The 12,717-nt window shown below is 52.3% G+C and overlaps 3 protein-coding genes across 3 annotated transcripts; 1 reads left to right on the top strand and 2 right to left on the bottom strand.

The window, feature by feature from the left end:
- Positions 1 to 751: 751 nt before the first annotated feature.
- BU26DRAFT_563515 (polysaccharide lyase family 3 protein) lies at positions 752 to 1,950 on the bottom strand (the record flags this gene model as incomplete). The annotated part of the gene is made up of 3 exons (XM_033833175.1): positions 752 to 890; positions 1,741 to 1,848; positions 1,898 to 1,950. The coding sequence occupies 3 exons, from the start codon at positions 1,948 to 1,950 to the stop codon at positions 752 to 754; spliced, it is 300 nt and encodes a 99-aa protein (XP_033684611.1).
- Positions 1,951 to 9,969: 8,019 nt separating this feature from the next.
- BU26DRAFT_530323 (uncharacterized protein) lies at positions 9,970 to 10,416 on the top strand (the record flags this gene model as incomplete). The annotated part of the gene is made up of 1 exon (XM_033830955.1): positions 9,970 to 10,416. One exon carries the CDS (start codon positions 9,970 to 9,972, stop codon positions 10,414 to 10,416), a length of 447 nt encoding a protein of 148 aa, XP_033684610.1.
- Positions 10,417 to 11,800: 1,384 nt separating this feature from the next.
- BU26DRAFT_504075 (uncharacterized protein) lies at positions 11,801 to 12,469 on the bottom strand (the record flags this gene model as incomplete). Its single annotated transcript, XM_033826743.1, has 3 exons — positions 11,801 to 11,992; positions 12,093 to 12,166; positions 12,214 to 12,469. 3 exons carry the CDS (start codon positions 12,467 to 12,469, stop codon positions 11,801 to 11,803), a joined length of 522 nt encoding a protein of 173 aa, XP_033684609.1.
- Positions 12,470 to 12,717: the final 248 nt, after the last annotated feature.

Genomic DNA, 12,717 nt, shown 5'->3' with positions numbered 1-12,717 from the left:
AAGAGCTCTCTGGTGCGCCGAGAAGGCATTTCCTATGACCGTGCTAGTGATAAACACAAGATCCTACTTATGCGATAGCCTAAGAAGCAGCTGTTCAAAAACGTATGTAAAATGCTTAAGGAAAACCTTAAACTATCGATCTTAAATACATGCCAACTAGAGGCGATCGACGGGTCTGAGAGAGGAAGATCCATAAGCAGAAACATCTGATGGCGGTTCCGACCTATCTGGGTCTGCGCGATTGTCTCCTGAAACCTCCACCTATTTAGTAAAGATGGTGCCGCCGATAGCGAGCGAGATATGAGCGTTGGAAAGAGCTGGTGTCGAGTTCCCTATCGAATTAACATCGATGATGGACTCGACATCCGGTAGTTCTTCCTCGGTCGGTTCGGCATCGTTGTAAGATGTCTCTGTGGTGGTTTTTGATTCATTGCGACTAAGTTGCCAGATAGAACGCGCCGACATCAAGCATGCCTCGCTCTTCCTCTGAAGCAGCACGTTCTCTCCTATTGGCGGCGACTCCGACTTTACCAAGTACGTTGAACTAACCTGCAGAAACCGCTTTGGATGGATCCTCTTAGGCAGGCTGTTGTGACGGCGAAGAAGAGTTCAATTAGGAAGGCAGTTTCTCGCTCGGAGAGGGAGCCGTAGTATTTGAGGCGGGGTAGAGGTTATTGAGCCTCGACTTGCTTTCTGTTTTGTGTTCCCCATGCCATATCTGGATGTCCGTCTACTAACATTGCCGAAGTGTTTATGGCCTATACAATTTGCCAAAGTACTCGACGTAGAAGACGCTGGTGCCACCGCCGTTGTGCTGGATAACTTTGTCATCCGCGCCCTCGGGATCGCCGCCAATAACGTAACCATCGCAAGCTGTTCCAGTCAAGCCGCTATGGTAGGTCAACGAGAAAAATTGAATCAATCAATCAAAGCATCGGCCAGTTCGAGGTTTTACAGGGCGATTCGCCTTAGGGGACATTATCCATAATTCCCCATACCTGAAGCATGCTGGCAGCAGCCTTGGTTTTTAGAATCGAAAACGGCCAATTGACGTGTCAAAGAATCTCGCGAGCGCCACCTTCTGTTAACGTAGAAAGCCTTCCCGCCCCAACCCACCCCCTTGATTCTCGCAACTGTATCCCGCAGTGCCGGATCCATCGAACGAGGCTACCCTTGCTGAAGCCATCAAAGCCTAGTCGAAGTTCCGCTTCGTGCGTGCTAACTGGCTCACTGCTAAGAAAGCTGCGAGATGCATCGAATCACCGACTCGTGGACACGGCGCGCAGAAGCGCCTTTTCTTTACTTATAATGTAGACCTTTCCCAAGTTACCTGAGAAGTCCCCTCATACCAAAAGAGGAATCTCCGCAATACTTCAAACGTCGTTAGCAGAGATGCGACTTCATAACAGTGATGAACCGTTACTCCGCAGTCCTAAACGTGGCGTGGAAAACGACTCTTTGTTTTGACGGCCCATCGCAGTGGAAAACGAGGAGCTGGATAAAATTTGCTCCTACCGCTTATCGTGCCGGGCGCCCTGCATGAGCTAGCATTCGCCTTATCCGGTTATCCTGAGGCGGTGGGAGAGGGCTGGTGATGGCGGCGCTGCAGATCAAGAGCGAGAAGGGGCGTGACTCGGAAGGCTTCAAATAAAGCGGACTGGCTTGAAAGTCCCGAACGTCACCGTGAGCCCTAGCGGACCGGCAGACCGGCAAGCCCGCAGCCGAGCAATTCGCATTTACATAGCGCCATTGCCATCATCGAAAGACTTGTAGAGGATGAGACCTGGCGGCTTGACACGTTCCTTCTCGGCGAGCTCGCCATCGTTCACGCTTAAAGTATTCAGGGGCCTGAGATATATCAACCCATATGCTCTGGGATATATACTCTCAGACATACTCCATAGGCACGGGCGGCGAGCTGACCAAGTATGCGTTGGGGATGTAAGTCATGGCACGCTGACTGGTCACTTCTGAGAAAGGATAATAGGCCGTGCTTGGGTATTCTTGAGATTGGGATTCGAGCGGAGCCTTTGCTTAGGCAGCCTTCTCGCTGTCATCCATGCGAATGTATCGAGGGGCCCGGTCTCCCTATGTGCCCTGTATCCGCTCTCATCATTCACCAGAGCATTGAATTGTCTCCCTTCGTCTCTTCCATGGATTGCCCCTGCTGTTCGCGCTCCTGTAGGCGCGGAGCAGAAGCTTCAGGCGAACTTCGTCATACGCATTAGCTGTGTCCTTCGGCGACATCGAGGACTCAAGCGATTCGGCCAATTTCATATACTGATTTGCGATGACGGAGTGTCTTTCATCCCTTTCAGTCCATGTCAGGTTGAAGCGAAACGGCCATTGCATGACGCCCTCCGCCCCGTCTGAAACCTAGTCAAGGATAACCGCATTTCTTGTAGCCCTCAGGAAGTCAGCAACGGTATCCCCGCAAAGCCGTGTGGGAGGAACATTTCGGTCCGATCACACGATGATATCTCGTAGCGCCGTCCTCGAGGACTGAATCTCAACATCCGGTTCGTCTTGACCTTCGAATTCGTAAAAGATGGCCGTACGACCTAGCGTAGCGATGCGGCGTTCAAGCAGAGCATTGGATAGGCGTATAACTTGTTGGCCGCTTGTTTCCGCCTACTCCGCGATGACATGCCCATGAGCAAAGCTAAGCAACTGCGCCACTTCGATACGATCAAGAGACGATCTGGATGCGCGAATATGCCCGTAACGACCAGGTTGCTCAGCTTGATCTCGAGGGTGTTGATTTCGGTTAAACACGACGATTCAGCCTTTGATCCCGGCTTTGGGCCTCGCTTTATAGCTTTCTGTTTCCATCTCTTTCCTCTTTCTTACTCAGGGATCGCTGCAATAGAGCGGTTAGTAGCCACGTCGTCCAGTCAAATGTCATCTATAATGTAGACGCATTCCTGCCATAGCACTGACTCGTCGAAATACGGTCTCTGTGGAAACGACCGGGTACTACAACAGCTCTAGGAGATTTGCGTAAAAATTCCCTTCGGCACAGGTGTACCGGCGAGAATGGTCGGTATGGAGAGGAGGGTCGCGTGTCCTATGTTCCGAGGGCAAGTAGGCCACCCTTTGCTAGCGGAGCGCGACTGAAAGACCATCGGTTCTTGAAGGGCTACCGATTCTTGATATGCTGGCCCGCAGGATATTGGGACCGCACGATATCGCTGGCATATCCACGCATGTCCTCTGACCATATCTAGATAGCGCATGGCGCGAGTGGAAGCCCCGAGTTTGCTTTTCAGTTTCGACCGGAGTAGCATCCGGCAAAAGCGCGCAAGTTGTAGATGTGGGTAGATGCGCAATTGGTTTGTAAACTGTCAAGCCGCGGGGTATTCTTCCTTAAAATCGTGTGCCTTACAATGTTCGACTGTATAATTTGGCTGGAACACTTCCCAGTGGAGGCGAGACGACAGCCGACCGAACACAGTCGAGGTAGCATTGTGTGAAAGCGGGGATGCGGAAAACGCCGACTCGAGCCTTGAAGAGCATGTTTTCGAGGTAGAATAGTATAGAGCGTACAGATGTTCGGCTGGCATGCTGTACCACGAAAGGACGCCGTGTGCGAGTCGGCCAGGCCAAGGCGACTTCGTAGAAAATGTAAGCTACGAGAAGATTCACCTCGGTGAGCAATTCGTGAGTGATGCAAGATTGAGCACTACGGATGGAAAGGCACTTTTAGCGGCGCTCCCGCCAGTACACTCCCGCGCCGTTTTGCTCACCGCAAGCTAGGACCGGAGCAGCGTTTCAGGCGTCTAGCAGGGTAGCTCGCCGAATACGACGCGATGGCGCGCACTCGAGAGATGAACTAGCTGGGTTGACCCGCCCTGCATGCTCCTCACAACTATACGTGTCTTTCACCGTGGACAGCGTGCATTGGCTACCTGGTAACCAAGCTTTGGTAACGTGAACTCTAGTCATTATCGCACCGGAATGTGGCTGGGAATAGATCTAATCGTGTAGGACGACAAGAGCCAAATAAATTGTTTGAAGCGAGACTCCAGACTGAGGAAGCGGAGTCCCCTACTGGCGAGCGGCACTAGACTACAGCTGACGGCCTGGCAACACTCTAGGATGAGATGGGGGACACCTTATGAAGAGATGCGACAATAATAGGTTTGAGATCTGCAGGTTTGTACAACTGTTGAGTGCTGTACCACTCCGCGTAATTGCTGCTGACGCGACCCTAGAGTTCTGCGTATGGAGCTTTCGGCGAAACGACTAAGGAAAGCTGCAGGAACTGTGGAGACTAGTCCTAAGACTCTGTATGGGGAGGACCACCCTGGCCGAGAAGCTGAGATACTCCGGATGGAAAGTGGCCCTAGGTGTATTGGTGAAAACATAAGAATGGAGAATCCGGAGTACATTGGCGGATCGCAGACATAGGGACGAGAGTTCGGGGTCGCATGGTAGGTCCCAGATGAGATGCCCAGCGAAAGATTTAGTCGAACCTGTCAGCCACACGCTGCAGCCACACCTGGCCCGTTCGGTCTCCAGCCGCACATGATCTGGGCCGGGAACACGCTGCCTCCAGGGCCCGGAAAGCACTACGATGACCTAAGAGCCACGGCCAGAGATATGTGTTTCAGGGTGAGGCTTCCATAGGTCTCGCGCAGCTTCGTTGGAGTGAGACATGTGCGGTCGGCCGGAATGGTTGTTCCGGAGCATAGAAACCCTAGGAAAGGACAAACAGCAACACGGAAACCGAAGGGAGTGATGGCGGCAGTCAGAAATGACGGGAAGGAGGTCCAAGCTTGTCCGGAATTGCCGGGTGGTCGGTTCCATAAACTTTCCTAGTAGGCGTACAAGCGGGGTATTTGTTCCTCGTCGCTGGAAAAGTACATCTGTTTCTTGCACTAAGTACCGCACTTGTTTCAGACCACATAGACGAGACAAGCAGGCCTGTGCTCTCGTCAGGTCGAAGAAACGTCCGTATCTGCTTGTCTTGGGCCGGCTATCGAAGAGGAGGATGGGACACGGAACATCAGCATCCCCTCAAGATACGGCCAGGAATCATTAGCCGCGGAGGGAATCTGGGTCAGCATTATTGCGAAGGGTCAATGATATTGATCGCGGGACTCGGAAAAGATGTCAGGATTGCCTGGAATATCCATCTGCTGATCGAGCGAGCAAGGCCAAATGTTGCAGGCAGCGTCGTAGCGTCGACACCCCAGGCGGCAATTTATTATCGTGAGAACTCATCTACAGTCCGTGCTCGGGCGCAACCGGTGTGCGCCGTGTTCTTCTCGATAAACAGCGCGGCGGTTTACGATTCTGTAGACACGAGCAGCGAGAATTAGGGACTGTCGTCAATGAGAGACGCCGACACCCTCCTTTTATATGCCCGCCCGTCCATCAGTTATCCCACCGCTCTCTAAACCTTCCGCCCTGAGCTCTTGTCTTCCGCCCGTCCCGTGAGTACAGCATCCACAGGAGCAGGTTCGGTCCGAGAAAAACGCTCTAGATGACGGTTAAATCGTAGAGCGATTCCCAAATGAGCCAGCCAGCATTTCGGTACTTATTCTCAAAGCGCGGCAAAGAGCGGTCGGTGGTCAGTGGGGTGGCAACCGTGGTATACGCGGGCGCGATGTTCGGTCCGCGTTCTGGGCTTTCTGTTCCGCGAACCATCAGTCCAGAACACTAATTCATCACTGGCAAATATCGACTTGCTGTCCGCAGGCCGGAATACCGTCACAATAGGGCCCTTCCGAGAAGCACATCCAGCGCGACCTCAAAGCCATCTGCCCAGGCACGCCGCGTCGGTATATGTCCGTCAGCCGTCGGCCTTAGCCAGCGGTAAGACCAGGCTCGCTCCTGCTCTCCTCCCAAGCATTGAGGAGTTGATCAGTATACGAACGCCATTCGTCTCCTCCTCATCTAATATCTTATCGCAGATTGAGCTGCGGATGGCGGGGACGGCGAGGAACCCGTTCTCGTATCCGGCGCTCGCTGGCGGCTGTGGGATTCAGGTGCGCTGCCGCCTCACGTCGTTCACGGCTTCTGGTACTCGCAGCTAGGCGGTGGCGTCCGGTGGACATGGCTAATCGAGGAGGACGTGAGGCGCGACAGGATGCAGCCTTGGAGGTGGCGAATGCGGCACGTGATCTGCTAAAATGGGCCTAGCGTCTGAACCGCGCCGCCGCTGCCTAGGCGATCAGAAATCCTCTCGAGTCTTGCGCCGCGCTGAATGCCACTGCCGCTCGACACGCGCATCCTCCACACTGTAGCTTAATCTGAAGCTTTCAAACACACCCAAATCCCGCTATATACTCCAAAGCGCGAGGTCGGGCACCTACGTCATGTCCAAGTATATCCTGATGCCGTTGAGGCTTGGTTCTCTTGCGCTGCTAGCAAAACCGTTCGTAGCCTAACGCGCACCGCCTATTGAGTCTACTCGCGCGAGGATGGCTTCAGCATTTCGAGAATGCACCGGCGGGGATGGCGCTCGGAAGAAGGAGGAGAAGCAGGACAGAACCTCCGGGGACGTAATCTTCTTCGTGGAAGAAGTCGTCGAGCACTTCCGCGACGCCGTATCCGATAAAGGTCGCCACGCGAGCGCGCGTTACTCAGGCTACAAAGCAAAGGATCCCGCGACGATGCGGACGACTTTCTATCAATCGCTACTGCATCAAGCATCTTGATCAATGGCCTGGCATCGTTCCTGGCGGCCTTGTACCCGATAAGCTGCGCCTTCGGATTCCAGTCGCTTATCCAGACCTGGTCAGAGTAATAGTAATGCTCGTGATTGTGTGTAGGGCAAACAGAGAAGCACAATTCAAGAGGCTGAAGGACTGCAACATGCTATACGCGCTTAGCGACTTTCACGTCGTGCCTCAGCTCTAACCGCCATCCATCGCCGCGACGGCAGATTCCGCCGAGCGGCAGATGGGAGATAAAAGGGTGATGTGATGGTGGGCGTTGTGGTATTGAGGTTTCTTGTCGCGTTGACGAGGTTCGCTGAAAGAGAACGGTGCCTGAGCGAAGCAGCTCAAGAGTAGGATGAGCTGAAGGGGGTGAGCGTATCGCAAGGGCACAAGTCAGTGAACCCTGAAGCCGTAGTTACTCTATCTGTGGCGCCGTAGCCTTACGCTCGAAGGTCTTCGCATGAAATTTCAATTCGAGAGCTACGGCGGCATAGAAGAAAAGAGGGAGAGCGACCGACACACAGTGCGACACGCATTTCATCGCTAATATGAGCTTTACCAATTGAATAGGACGGCCAAAATCCTGCCCCCAATCGAAGGAATGTGTACAAGAGTGGACACCGACCCGCTCTGCTCTTCTTGCTGTCTTGTCTCGGCGGTCGTCAGCCTCAGGATCCTTCCAGCCTGAGTACGCTCCGAAACGGAAGTTTAATGACATGGATTTAGGTTTCCCCAATATCAACGGTCCGTTTGGATCGGCGCTTGTAATTCGATGATTTCAGAAGCAAAAGGTGAATACCTAGTGCTCTCTAGAAGTATTGCCCATATATATCCGGTAACAGGTGACCATGCCAGCCTCACGGAAGGGGATCCCAGGGCAGTAGTTCCAGAATACGTAGCACGACCGTCTTGTCGGACTTAGGTTTCCCTTAGCTTGAGCCATTCCGCGGCAAACATCTCTACGCTGCGGCCACGCTGAAATCGCCTGCGGCGACAATTCCTCGGAAGCCCTCAACTTCTAGTCGCTCAACGAGTGGTGCAGCGGTGTTGGTCCTCGGTAGCGGCCTCGGTGGTCGACACCCGAGTACTGCTTTTTCGATATAACGCTTTACCAGGGGAGGGCGCAGATATTGAGAGACGAGTTGATTGAGTGAGAGGACGGGAAATATGGCTACATATAAATAACCTGAGATCACGTGAACCGGTAACTCTATCCGGCAACACACTTCATAGAGTTACTACATCCTCGCCCGCGCGCATCTCATCGAGCAACAGCGAAAAAAGGTGAGGCTTATTATTTCCTAGGGATCGGTACGTTGTGCCCGCTTCCTTTGGCAACTGGTATCGTATGCTGACAGTCTGATGCCAATGTAGGCATCACAAACATGGCTTAATTGCGATGATAGAACTACCCTCCACTCTCCACACAAAAAGCATTCTCTCATCTTATCTCACAAACGCTTACGTCTTAGCCCGCAGGAGGAGGAAAAAAACAAAAACATACAACAGCGGGTATTCGCTAGTGCTCACCCACCTAACTACTAATCCGCCGGTACGCTGCTTAAATATGGCTGAGCGAACGGGAAGCCTTGGATTCAGCGTCCTATGGTCGTATGTGCTAGTAATAGGGCGATTTGGCATAAATATACGGCTGATTCGTCGGTCAGGGTTCATTGGTTTTGCGAAAGAGCCGGCGGAATAGCGGCGGCATGTTTAGCCTGACTTGCTATGCTCAAAACGCAAGGAGCAAAGCCCGACCAGGTAGGCGGAGCGCGGGAAAGGTCGTAGAACAAATCCCACCATTACCTCATCTTGATTGCTTCTAGACACGGACTCTATACTAGCTAAATAAGGCGTCGGCATTGGTAGCAGAGAGCGACTGGCGACTGCTTGTAGAGTTCCCCACCTCTTATTCTCCCCAAGATCCTCCGTATGTTCTTATCTTTGTTAGAGACACCAGTACTCTTTGTGTCCAGCCGTTATGCAATGACGCCAAGCAGGCGGAGGTGGAATCGCGATGAGGATCTTTTTTTTTTAACGGCGGATTCTCATCATCAGCACTCAAGGCGACAGTAAGGAAGATTTGGGCAAGTAGCGCGCCGGAAAGATAGAAATGGATTTGAAGATGGATGATTTGCTGTCCTGGCAAGAGGATGTGTGGAGGAACCGAAAATGCCTCTCGAGTTGGCCAGCCTACCAAGCATCCCGTAGGTATTCTTTATCGCTGCCCTTTTTCTCGCGCCTACGTTTAAAATACTAAGTCACTCCTTACGCTTGCCAGTTCTAGGTTCTATTAGCAAGGTACTTTGGAACCAGGCTTAGATTTCACTGTCCTGCTCTTGTATGGTAAAGGCAGGAGTAAACGAGATCAGATCTATAATAGAATAGTCGGCGTGGAGGAGCCAAGCAGCTCGAGGGCTAGACGAGAATTGAAATGCCTGTAAAAAAATATACAATAGGATTGCTGCGTTCAAACTTTGGAAGGCAACCACCAGGATCACATCATTGCGGCTCTGCGCACTGCGAGATAATTGGCCAATACCGGATCGACGTACATGCTACTTTCATTTCCGCCTTTCGTTTCCTCGAACCCGGCAAGATACAAGAAGTCCTGCCCCTTCGACCGCCATCAAAACCTCCAGCGTAGTTCTCCGTTCAATGTCTTTGCGATAAAGGAATGGGTCAGCTGTAATGAGCCGAAGGAGGAGGAGAGCGCACACCAGTAGCATCAACATTTCAGTGACACGAACTCCCTTCTCAAATTCTGCTGCAACCCATGTTAAAGGATATTAATTTAGCATAGTCTCAGAATTATGTATGCATATGCTACCAAGCAGATAGTCTTTTCCAACCACCTCAATCCGCTTTCCGTCCCCGAGGATGATGCGCTCATCGGAGGGAAGGAGAGAGAGGGGCTCGAGGGTTATGAGGTCGAGATCTGTGGTTCGACATCGTTGTTAGTGCGTTTCGCTCGACACAAACTTTGGTTCGGTGTTTGTTGGGCGCGGTGAGTCACATGCGTCAGAGCTACATAAAGGGCGGTCCCTGCCTCGATCTTTCCTATTCTACGAACTGCAACGAACAGGGCTTCTAGACACCACCGCATCCTCCTCCCACCACTTTCTGACTTCTACGGTAGTTCCAATACACCTCGCGTTCTATCTACGACATAACTGAAACTAGCAGCACCGCTTCTGTCTTCGATGTCCGTCCAGTTGCGATGTCTACACCACACGCAAACCCGACCACATCCGCGACAAACTTTTCCGAACCATTGACGTTATCAAGACAGACCTATACCATGGATGAGCTTCGGCGAGACGGAATACTCTGGTACAAAATACACGTTTTCGTCTACGATCTTCGCAATTTCCGTTCGAGCGATAAGTCTCGCGACCGGCTCGAGTCTGTTGTCGACACATACTATATCGGACCGCCATACTTCAGCGCCACCGAAGCAGACAACATCCTCCACACCATCGCCGATCCTGAGACCGGCAAGATTTTGAGAGAGATACTAGATGACTTCTTCGCGCAGAAGCTGGAGAAGCGAATAAAGGCGAGGACGAAGGAGACGGCCGATTACAGAGTGTGTGCGGCGCACGATCTCGCTCCTATCGTCGAAAAGGCCTTTCGCATTCATCCCAAGGACCTCGCGAAGAATAAGGGATTCGTGAAATTGTTGAATAAGAGGGGACTGGGCGCTTTGAGTGAAGGAGGAGTTTGGAAGGGTCTTGGAAAACGGTAGCAGTTACAAGCTCAACGCCGACAAGACTGCTCTAGCAGCGCTCAGGACTCTCGTTGGACGACTGGTATATCGAGAGGCAAGACTACTTCCTATTCTCTACAGACGACATGGATTGTCCGCCATCGAGTAAACTTGGGACAATCTCTCGGGTGTACTAGAAGAGATGTCAGAGCAACCATATTCACTTTTCTGGCCTATATTGTCCTTGATGTCGTCAGTGAGTGCCAGAGCGACTCCCAAAAGCTAATCCAAGATTAGACAAAAGCGCTAGTCGGTCATGACTCCTTCGACCTTCAGAGCTCCAAACACTATAATCAAATTACTCGTCACAAGCAGGCCAGACGGCGACATCGATCAATTCCACGGCTCTCCGAAGTTATAAACGACAGACATCAAGACCGCGAGCGCCATGCGAGCGCCCATCCACCGTCGCATGAAGCAGTCTCCCGTCGTGCCATCTCGCCCTCGAAGTTGCCGACAATACCGTCCGGTTCTTATCAGCGAACGCTTGGGGGTGTTCCCCCGGGTAGTCATTATCTTCGAAGAATGGGAAAGATGGGGCGAACGCCTCAGTAACGAAGTAATAGCATCCCAGCTGTCCAAGATTCCCTTGACACCCATAGACACATTCGCAGCGATTTTGCGCGACGTGCGCCAGAACCGGCGAGCTGACATGTGGCGTATGGTCCGCTGGTTACTTTATACGAGTCGGAGTCTCGCCGTAGCAGAACTGGAGGCGGGGTTAACCTTGGAGGCCCCCGTTTCAAGCTGCCATGGCTTTGCTGGAGACCTGGCTTTTCTATGCGGGTCCCTCGTTCGATTTGACGGTCCGTGGGAAGAAATCAGTTTCACACACCAAACGGGTAGAGGCTTTTACTAGATGTATGTTTAAGAGGCAAGTCCCGCGGACGTTGCGGGGCTTGCTATAAGCGCCAATGCCGCGAACGAACACCTCGCAATAATTTATGTTAGATATCTGCTCAGAGAGGACCTAGAGCTGTTCAGAGTTTGGGGGTTCCTGCGGAATCGACTCTCCTATCTAGCCCCGGTGAAAGACGCTCTACTTCAACATACGTTTCGCTACGCAATCGAAAGCTAGGCTCTCCACGTCAGGGCATCAGGAACACTATCAGCCCTACTCATTACCAAATCCCGTGTGCTTTTATCATTTTAATGCGTTGGAAAGCATTATGGCCCTTGAATATTTTCTTCACAAGCACGAAAGCAGGCGGTCTCTATTTCTAGGTCCCCGCTCTACTTTGCGTCGTACTTCGACCCCCGCTTCCTCGTTGATTTCTATGTTACTAAGAAAGGGGCCATGGTCGACTATGTAGGTACAACGCACGACACACCTCTCGTCTACGCCTTGGAGCTCGAAACACTTTCACTGCCTCTTCCTAATCGGGACTAGCTCGCCCCTAGCCTCCTTAATCTCTGGGCTATTATGCTTCGCGCAAACATTATCGCGCCTACAGGCCCTACTAGTCTCCAAGCAGCTGGCGTAGGAGTGATATCGAGATGCGAAGATGGAGTATCCATTCGAGGGCATCTGGAAGGCTAATGTGAATTCCGCCAGCTAGCGCTTACCATTAAAAGCGTTAATCAATTAATCACCTCAAATCAAACCAAGCTTCCTTAGCCAGCAACACACATTAGCACGCTCAAGGAAACCCCACCTTCCGATTCCCGTCATCTTTTCCATCCCCTCTTTGCTCATTCCACTCGCTCATGCCAGCGCGGCATGTCTTCGCTTCATCGCATCAGCCAGGAGATGACAGCATATGACGGAACTCAGACCAGCGAGGAAAAGTTGTTCATCTGGTGCTGTACTAGTCGAGTCGGTTGGAGCGTCTGTACGCCGCGAGCCCGACTGGACAGATATTCCTCCCGTCACTGCGGCATCCCGCGAGACGCGGAATCTGGTTACGAAACGTCTTGTGCTGTTGCTGTCGGAATGGAATATGCGCGCGAAAACGGCACGTGGGAAACGGCGCAAGGAACGAGGTTGGGTGGGTTGGAGACTGCGCTGTGCCATAGGTGAGACTGTATGCATGTAGACGCAGGGCCGCCAGCAGCTAACCGTGGGCCTGCTTACTTGCGTGCTTGCGCGCTTTGAGCCTGGATGGTGTGCTGGTGTCTTCGGGATGTTTTGGTGGAATTGGAGAGGTTGCTGCTGTGGTGGGGTTTGTATTCTGGCGTCAACACCTCCAAGTTCGTGAGATACGCTCTAGTAATACTAAAAGAAAGTAGGAAGAGTGTGGTGCGTTTCTCCACCCCTTGGAGCAGAATACCCACACTACC

This window comes from Trematosphaeria pertusa (genome assembly GCF_010094035.1).
Source record: "Trematosphaeria pertusa strain CBS 122368 unplaced genomic scaffold BU26scaffold_6, whole genome shotgun sequence".
Lineage (NCBI taxonomy): Eukaryota > Fungi > Ascomycota > Dothideomycetes > Pleosporales > Trematosphaeriaceae > Trematosphaeria > Trematosphaeria pertusa.
The sequence above is the reverse complement of the archived record's forward strand: the minus strand, read 5'-3'. Positions and strand labels throughout refer to the sequence as shown.